This window comes from Oncorhynchus mykiss, chromosome 10 (assembly GCF_013265735.2).
Source record: "Oncorhynchus mykiss isolate Arlee chromosome 10, USDA_OmykA_1.1, whole genome shotgun sequence".
Taxonomy (NCBI): domain Eukaryota; kingdom Metazoa; phylum Chordata; class Actinopteri; order Salmoniformes; family Salmonidae; genus Oncorhynchus; species Oncorhynchus mykiss.
The window spans coordinates 57425373-57434757 of NC_048574.1; the positions used below are offsets into that span (position 1 = coordinate 57425373).

At 42.8% G+C, this 9385-nt stretch overlaps 2 protein-coding genes across 2 annotated transcripts; both read left to right on the plus strand.

Annotated features, from left to right (window-relative positions):
- The first annotated feature begins 45 nt into the window (after positions 1-45).
- On the plus strand, positions 46-2160 carry LOC110534341. Its single transcript, XM_021619134.2, has 3 exons — positions 46-202; positions 517-1145; positions 1481-2160. Exons 2-3 carry the CDS (start codon positions 558-560, stop codon positions 1700-1702), a joined length of 810 nt encoding a protein of 269 aa, XP_021474809.1. The 5' UTR covers positions 46-202; positions 517-557; the 3' UTR covers positions 1703-2160.
- A 131-nt stretch (positions 2161-2291) lies between these two features.
- LOC110534342 (CD209 antigen-like protein 2) lies at positions 2292-6023 on the plus strand. The gene is made up of 6 exons (XM_021619135.2): positions 2292-2542; positions 4194-4301; positions 4404-4664; positions 4774-4913; positions 5043-5149; positions 5243-6023. The coding sequence occupies exons 1-6, from the start codon at positions 2431-2433 to the stop codon at positions 5427-5429; spliced, it is 915 nt and encodes a 304-aa protein (XP_021474810.2). The 5' UTR covers positions 2292-2430; the 3' UTR covers positions 5430-6023.
- The last annotated feature ends 3362 nt before the right edge of the window (positions 6024-9385 follow it).

The following is a 9385-nucleotide window of genomic DNA, read 5'->3' on the forward strand; positions in this document are numbered from 1 at the left end:
ACACGAAGTCCAGATCAAGGTTCTAATAACAACGTTTCAGTTTTGTTTCCTCAGCTTGAACCCATGGTAGTCCCTCCTTCTGTTACCTAGGCAACTATCAGTCAGTTACATAAATCTACTTGAATAACCAGTCTAGCAGTGGCAGACTAGTCACCACATCTTCAGAAAGTAGAGGAGAGGGAGGCCACACACCGTAAATAAGGTACTAACTTCAATGTGTGTGTATGGGTCTGTGTGTGAGTGCATGTATGTTAGTGTGTGTGTCCGTTCTTGCGTGTGTGGGTCTGTGTGTGAGTGTATGTATGTTAGTGTGTGTGTCTGTGGGTCTGTGTGTGAGTGTATGTATGTTAGTGTGTGTCCATGCTTGCGTGTGCGTAGAGTTTATCTATGCAACAGTGTGATACGAACATTATTATCTGTTGGTGGGTGTTATTAGCAACCTACTTGTTTGGAAACCGTTTTTTGATATTGGTTTTAATACTATACTGATGCCTGAATATCTCTCTCTCTCTCTAGCTATCTCTCCATCCCATCTTTTATCATCCCTACAGTTCAAGATGGTGCGGTCTGTCAGAGAAGAATGTAGTCAGCTGAGCACCATACAAGACCTGAAGGACTCTGGTTTCGGCCGTCCTCCCCCCCGACACGGCCTCAAGCTCCTCTTCTGGTTCGCCAACGAGTGCGTGGCGTTCAATCACCACGGCAACATGCTGGTAAAGTGCCACCCTGAGAGAGGCGACTTCGGCTTCCACTACTTTGGCAACTTCGAGGAGATTCTCCCAGTTATATCGCGAGACCGCAGGGAAAGCTACTTCGAGGTGGGCAACCTGAACACAGAGACCTATTCCAAAGCCGAGGACCTACCGGACTACGTGAGCCAGGACTACGGGCTTTCCCTGGGCTACCGCCTATGCAACAAGGACCGCATCATCATCAGGCTGAAGCAGGGGGATGTGAAGGCCACCTATGTCACCGAGCACAAGGAGAACGGCGGCCGGGGGGAGTTTGACTCCGAACGCACCCACCTTGTAAATCCGGATTTGATCCGCATCATCCGGGATCCTGAGCTGGAGCTAGCGACATTCCTGGACCAGACGGGCTACATGGGACTGTCTCTGAGAGAGCGCCTCCTCAGAGCTTTCAAGGTCTTCATGTTGTTTGTGTCTTCTTGGCGATTGCTTCTGTTATTTTGAGCATCTCAGGGAATTTGTAGAGAGACACGTCTGATATTAGCCGTTGTGCGTTTATAGGTTAGGTCATTGGTCATATAGTAAATACAATAGTTATATTATTATATAAATAGTTAAATAGTTATGCTACAAATATTATGTTATCATTTGTACCAGATTATATATTGTCTGTTTAAAAACATCCTTTCTGTGATTACTTTTTGTAAAAAAAAGAAAAGAAGAAGAAATACGTCTCTTGTCATTGTTTCATTATAGCAAAAAATGTAATCTCTGTTGTCGTTTCATTATAGAAAAACTCGGATGTCATCTCGTGGGAGTATGACTCCGAACCTTCCCAACCCTCAGAACGATCTGGTTCAGACCATGACACTTGGGATCTGGAGCAGGACCAGACCACCTCCCAGACGGGACTCTGCACCAGATCTTGCAAAGTCTTTAGTGTCTTTGCTGTCATCCTAATGGTTCTCCTGGTCATCACTGTGATTGTTTTGGTCATCTTAGGGAAGTTGTAGAGATAGCAGTCATTGTAGCCGTTGTGCTGCTGCTGGTCCATCAGAGTTGGGGTCAATTCCATGTAAACTCAGTCAATGCAGGAAGTAATGAGAAATTACACATTTTCAGAACAGAAAAGCTTTGGGAAATGACTGAATTGAAATCTAATTGACCCTAACCCTGAGGTTCGTAGATCGTAAATAAAATAATTGTATTATTATGTTTTATGATTATGTTAACTCAATACTTATAACACATTACTCTTGTCTTTTCTCACTGGCACTGATTTTTCACGTATTTTCTTTCCAAAGACTGTGATATGTGGTTGTCGTTACATTCCTTAGTCGAATGCACTGACTGTTAGTCACTTTGGTAAAGAGTGTCTGCTATCTTACTAAAATATGAAATGTAATGTTATTTTTTTAAACTCTTTTTGTAATCAATAAGATAATGGTTTAGAATAAAATACAAAAGAAGACAAGTTGTATAATTTGTCTTAATTTCACCTCTGTGATATATTTCTCTTCTTTATACAAATAGGGAACAGGAACCTCTCTAACACACACGCACAAGCACACGCACACGCACACGCACACACACACACACACACACACTACATAAACACTTGACCTTTGTCACCTCATTGTCATTTGGACTGAAGTCAGAGCATCACTGAGACAGACAGCATACAAAGAAATCGACAGACTATACACACAGTACCCGTTATTATCATCATCATCATTGAGATATGGAGATAGAAGAGGACATCTATGCCAATGTAGAGGAGATCAGTGTGAAAGACTGTGATGATCTGGCTGCAGGTTATGAGACTTTACACCAGAGTCCACAGGCTGGAACAAGTAAGTGTGTTTCACGGATTCTTACTGAGAGTTATGACTTGACTGACACTTTTTTTTTCTCACACACACACACACACACACACACACACAGACACAGACTTTGATAATAAATAAGAAAGTGTAAACCAGACCCACAATAAGAGCTGCTCTAAAGAGTCCAAAGACATGGCAGATTCACACATAGGTGATAGATCTGAGGGAATGGTGGATGGAATCTGGATGCTGTGGAATGTGCTGTAGAAACGGTAAAAACTATCTTGGGAAGAGACTACAGTGAAAATATGAATAACCTTTAGAGGGACACATTTACTTGATTTATACATTTGAAGCAAAACAAACAACAATGTGAAAATCAAAACGATTTGATAGTTTGAATCAGGGGCGTCCGGAGAATTTAGCATTTGTCAAACACCTGAAACAGCTTTTTCCTGTAATCTAGAGCCATAATCAATGTGCTTAATTCTATGTAAAAAAATATGTTTATTTTTCTGGCGTTAGGTTCTAATTATCAGAGTAAGAACTCGACGGACACTGTGAAAGCTTAAACCAAGGTAATTCATCCCAGAGGATCGAACAGCTGTACCGACAAAGACATGGTTCCACCAGTGGTGGTATGAATACCCCACTTTGTGTGGAGTCTCCTCCTTCTCACTAAACGTTTCATATTTTTTGCTAGGCAGGCAACTAAGTGATACGGGCAATAAACTGTTCCTTCTCCCTTAACGTGACCTGACCTGACCTCGGCCCCCTTATCCACAGCTCTCTCCCTATAAGGACACAAGGCGAGACCCAAACGCAGACACAGGAAGAGAGAAAAGGCAGAGTGGTCAGGCAGGGAGGTTCGGAGTCAGGATGGCAAGGGTCGAAACCAAGAGGACTAGAACCAAAAGAGACTGGGGAAAAAAATAGGAGCAAGGAAACAGCTGGTTGAATTGGCAAACATGACGAACTGGTACAGAGAGACAGGAAACACAGGGAATAATACATCAGGGATAATAATTGACACCTGTAGGGGGTGGAGACAAACACAAGGACAGGTGAAACAGATCAGGGTGTGACACTCCCCCTTATCAATGCCTGCCACATGCGATCGTTCTCCCTGCACTCATTACTTTCCAAGTTTAATTGCACCCACCATAACCCTTCCTCCTACAGATAACCATTAACCTCTGGTGTAGACCCTAGACTATGGCACCCCTCATGTCTCTATTATAACTAATGATGAATAATATTTAAAGTTTAGCAATCCGAACCCATCACTGCATATCTAAGCATATCTCTTGAGCTGTCTGTATCCTCCTCTCCTGACTCTTTTATGAGGTTTGGAGATTGGGAACCTATCTCGGCTAGCTAAAGTCAACTTCATAAAATTGCTAGGTGGCTAGCAGTATTATAGAGAAACAACAACAACAAATGTACAGTTTACATTTTATTTGTATTTTTACATGACATATTTGAGGGGGCATGGTACCTCTGGTTTGAATTTATTTTCAGTCATGTGGAAGTGGGACTGAGTTGAGGAAGACAGAATTATTGTTGACCACAGCATCAATTCCTCATTGTATCAGAGTAGCCTTGCTTTGTGAGGTAGAAGAGAATAGATGAGGATGAGGTCAGGTGTATGTAACCGCTTGTTTCTCTACACCTGCAGGACTGAAGCATGGGAATCAGAACTGTCAGCCTTACAAGCTGGCTACAGTTTCTCTGGGACTGCTGTGCCTTCTCCTACTAAGCACAGTCATAGGTCTCTCTGTGCTCTGTGAGTATTCCATTCTCACATGTTGGGCTTTAGGATGAGTGCAGTTATGCGTGCGTAAGAAAGTTAACAACAGAAGGATAACAGTTCTCTCTTCCGTCACAGATGACGATGACTACAATCAACTGTCCAGAACTCAGTATCTCCTAACAGCCAACCACACCACAGAGCTTCAGACTAGTTACGAAAACCTGACTAAAGAGAAAGAACAGTTGGAGAGGGAGAGAGACCAGTTACAGATCAGTTATAAAAGCTTGACTAAAGAAAGGGACCAGTCACAAACTCATTATAATACCATAACTAGAGAGAGAGACCAGTTACAAAGGAAAATTTTAGAGCAGGAGAAAAAGATATCAGAAGAACTGGGTGAGTATCAATTCCATGATAATAACTGTGAATTTGAGTTGATTATGACATGTTGAAAGTCGTTTTCTGTATGTATGACTATATTCATCACTGTACTTTCTTTCTGCAGGATGCTGCCCTGACGGTTGGAGGAGATTCGGATCTAGCTGCTATTACCTTTCAACAGAGAGTAAAACTTGGACTGAGAGCAGAGCAGACTGTACAAGGGGGGGAGCAGACCTGGTGATCATAAACAGCAGAGAGGAACAGGTGAGAGGGCGGAGGAGCAGAAAGAAAGGGGGAAATAATGAATGAGCGAGAGAGCGAGAGAGCGAGAGAGAGACAGACAGACAGACAGACAGACGGACAGACTAAACATACCAACTATGTTATTTTCAGGTGTTTCTAAACAAAATGGAAAAAGATGTGCACTTCTGGATTGGTCTGACTGACTCAGAGATGGAAGGGTTCTGGAAATGGGTGGATGGAACAACATCACCAACAACGTGAGTAATATTGACTTCTTGTTTCTTTTTGAAGCGTATTCTTTCTTGAACTAATATCATGTTGATATCATTTTCTGCTGAACTGGTTCTTAGGTTCTGGAGAAGAGGAGAGCCAAATAATGCTGATGGGGAGGAGGATTGTGTGGTTTTCAACAGGTTCATTAATCTGTCGTGGGACTGGGAAATGATTCAGTCATGGAATGACCAGCCTTGCTCAGTGAGTACTCAATGGGTATGTGAGAGCAGTGTCATAACAAATCCATCCACAACAGGAGAATAATATCTGAATTCCCTTTTGAGTTAGCAATTGTATTATCAGTTAGCAATTGTATTGTTAAAGATTATTGTTGAAGTGTAATTTAAATCAATTATAACATTAGTTATGATTTGTAATGATTGTTCTTATGATTAGTAATGATTGTTCTTATGATTAGTAATGATTGTAGTTATGATTTGTAATAATTTAATTTATATAATATAGAATGAATTATAAAGAATCATAGTATTATGAATGTGAAACTTTAACCTGAAAGCTAATGTAGTGAATTGACATGCAGGGTCAAATCTAATCTAATCATCTAACAGTGAACTGTGAACAAGGCAAGTGCCATGCTTCAATTTGTGTTTATTTCTTTGTCAGATGGGATGATAATTATAGGCTACTTACTAATTCATTTTAGCTCCTAGTGGATGATATTAAATACATATTTTGAAAGCTAACAGAAAATACATGTTTGAATTGTATTGTACATTACAGGCATAATTCCTCTGTCTATGTGATACATATTATAAACTTTTTTAAACCAAAGTGAAAATACAACTTTTATTGTATTTTTTTCCACATTGAATATTGTTGTGTTTCTTTATATGGATGTTGGGGAACAGAACTCCCATCTCTCTCTCTCGTGCCTAAACACATTTGTCACCTCATTTCAATTTGCAAATGCAGATAGTCTGGTTAGCCATTTGATTAGCTGTTAAGGAGTCTTATCTTGGTGATAAAAGCTTGGCCCCAGTGATGTACTGGGCCGTACGCACTACCCTCTGTAGTGCCTTGTAGTCGGATCTGAGGACCCATGCCAAGGCTTTGTCGTGCCCTGTTCAAGACTGTCTTGGTGTGTTTGGACCATGATAGTTTGTTGGGGATGTGGACACCAAGGAACTTAAAGCTCTCAACCTGCTCCACCACAGCCCTGTTGATGAGAATGGGGTCGTGCTCTGTCCTCCTTTTCCTGTAGTCGACAATCATCTCCTTTGTGTTGATCGCGTTGCGGGAGAGGTTGTTATCCTGCCACCACACGGCCAGGTCTCTGACCTCCTCCCTATAGGCTGTCTAGTTGTTGTCGGTGATCAGACCAACCACTATTGTGTCGTCAGGCAAACTTAATTATGGTGTACAGGAGGGGAATAAGCACGCACCCTATGGGGCCCCCTCGTTGAGGATCAGCATTGCAGTTGTGTTGTTGCCTACCCTTACCACCTGGGGATGGCCAGTCAGGAAGTCCGGGATCCAGTTGCAGAGGGAAGTGTTTAGTGCCAGGGTCCTTAGCTTAGTGATGAGCTTTGAGGGCACTATGGTGTGGTATGCAAATTGGAGTGGGTCTAGGGTTTCTGGGATAATGGTGTTGTGAGCCATGACCAGCCTTTTCAAGACATTATAAAAAACTGCGATGGGGACATAGGGACATTTTATCAACACATTGCACTGAGAAAAGGAAACACATTGCTGTTGGATATAAATGGAAATAAATGTGTAGTCAAATGAAAGATGTACTACATACAGAGGAGACATGGAGACATGTTGCTGACACTAACACACTGCTAATACTAAAGACATGTATAATATTATCAGCTGTTGGAAGTATGTATGAAACGCTGCAATGTTTTATAAATCAATAAATCAATCAGAATCATGTTTTATATTATCATACTTTGTCTTTCTATGTAGTAATGACACATTTCACACAAAACAAATTAATTTTGAATTGGAACCCAATTATTTCCTGGAAATGGTAGTAGAGGAGGACAGAATTGCTGTTACTGTCTGTCTGTGTGTGGTTGAAGACCACAGCCGATAAAATATAATATTAGGAAGGTGTTCCAAATGTTTTGTACACTCAGTGTATATTTAATAAACTAAGAGAACAGCAGTGATTGAATTCATTGTGTCCTAAATGATTCTATTATTGTATCCAGCATTCTGAAAGTAAATGCATGGATTGTTTTTTGTTGTTGCATATACAGTTGAAGTCGGGTGTTTACATACACCTTCTTCACCAAATACATTTAAACTCAGTTTTTCACAATTCCTGACATTTAATCCTAGTAAGAATTCCCTGTCTTAAGTCAGTTAGGATCCCCACTTCATTTTAAGAATGTGAAATGTCAGTATAATAGTAGAGAGAATTATTTACTTCAGCTTTAATTTCTTTCATCACATTTCCATGGGTCAGAAGTTTACATACTAATTGAGTGTATTTGGTAGCATTGCCTTTAAATTGTTTAACTTGGGTCAAACGTTTTGGGTAGCCTTCCACAAGCTTCCCACAATATGTTGGGTGAATTTTGGCCCATTCCTCCTGACAGAGCTAGTGTAACTGAATCAAGTTTGTAGGCCTCCTTGCTCGCACATGCTTTTTCAGTTCTGCCCACAAATTTTCTTTAGGATTGAGGTTAGGGCTGTGATGGCCACTCCAATACCTTGACTTTGTTGTCCTTAAGCCATTTTGCCACAACTTTGGAAGTATGCTTGAGGTCATGGTCCATTTGGAAGACCCATTTGACCGAAGACCCAAGCTTTAACTTCCTGACTGATGCCATCTGTTTTGTGAACTGCACCAGTCTCTCCTGCAGCAAAGCACCCCCACAACATAATGCTGCCATCCACGTGCATCACGGTTGGGATGGGGTTCTTGGGCTTGCAAGCCTCCCCCATTTTCCTCCAAACATAACAATGGTCATTATGGCCAAACAGTTCTATTTTTGTTTCATCAGACCAGCAGACATTTCTCCAAAAACGACAATCTTTGTCCCCATGTGCAGTTGCAAACCGTAGTCTGGCTTTTTTATGGTGGTTTTGGGGCAGTGGCTTCTTCTTTGCTGAGCGGCCTTTCAGGTTATGTCGATATAGGACTCGTTTTACTGTGGATATAGATACTTTGGCACCTGTTTCCTCCAGCATCTTCACAAGGTCCTTTGCTGTTGTTTAGGGATTCATTTGCACTTTTCACACCAATGTACATTCATCTCTAGGAGACAGAAAGTGTCTCCTTCCTGAGCTGTTGTCACAATGTTCATAATAATGAATGTCGGACCAAGGCGCAGCGTACAATGAGTTCCACATAATTTGAATGAATAAAGTGAAACTTAAGCAAAGACAAAACGAATAAAGAATAAACGAACCGTGACGACAATGCAGTGCTAACAGGCAACTAAACATAAACAATATCCCATAACCCACAGGTGGAAAAAATGCTACTTAAGTATGATCCCCAATGAACCCCACATAGAAAATATAAACTAGACTAAATCCCTAGTCACGCCCTGACCTACTCTACCAAAAAAAGTAAAGGCTCCCTATGGTCAGGACGTGACAGTACCCCCCCCCCCCCCCAAAGGTGAGGACTTCGACCGCAAAACCTGAAACACAAAGGGAGGTTTAGTTGGGGGGGGGGGGGGGGTCTAGTGTTGGTGGCGGCCGAAGTACCCGCTCATCCGCCAGCATCGGGGGTGGCTCTGCTGCGGGATGAAGAATCCGCTCAGCTCTCGGATCCTCCATCTTTGGTGGTGGCTCTGGTGTGAGCAGAAGAACCTGCTCATCCCGTGGATCCAGCCATGGACCCAGGCTGAACACTGTACCTGGATTGGACCTTGGTGCAGAAGAAGGCTCCTGGAGCTGGACCGGATGCCGTGCCTGGACTGGGCACCTGCGCAGAGGAAGACTCCGGCCTTGGAGCGGGACTGGACGCCGTGCTCAGACTGGGCATCGGCGCAAGGGAAGGCTCCGGCTCTGGACTGGGAACTGTCACCGGAAGCTCTGGACTGGGAACCGTCGCCGGAAGCTCTGGACTGGGAACCGTCACCGGAAGCTCTGGACTGGGAACCGTCGCCGGAAGCTCTGGACTGGGAACCGTCGCCGGAAGCTCTGGACTGGGAACCGTCGCAGGAAGGCTGGTGACACGCACCTCAGGGCGAGCGCGAGGATTAGGCACAGGACGTACTGGACTGGGGAGGCGC

Bases quoted from the DNA above. Each gene is read 5' to 3' on its own strand.
- LOC110534341 (XM_021619134.2), top strand. From the start codon at position 558: ATGGTGCGGTCTGTCAGAGAAGAATGTAGTCAGCTGAGCACCATACAA. The intron at 1,146-1,480 runs GTCTTCATGTTG...GTTTCATTATAG, and splicing joins GCCTCCTCAGAGCTTTCAAG to AAAAACTCGGATGTCATCTC.
- LOC110534342 (XM_021619135.2), top strand. From the start codon at position 2,431: ATGGAGATAGAAGAGGACATCTATGCCAATGTAGAGGAGATCAGTGTG. The intron at 4,665-4,773 runs GTGAGTATCAAT...TTCTTTCTGCAG, and splicing joins AAAGATATCAGAAGAACTGG to GATGCTGCCCTGACGGTTGG. The intron at 5,150-5,242 runs GTGAGTAATATT...ACTGGTTCTTAG, and splicing joins GGAACAACATCACCAACAAC to GTTCTGGAGAAGAGGAGAGC.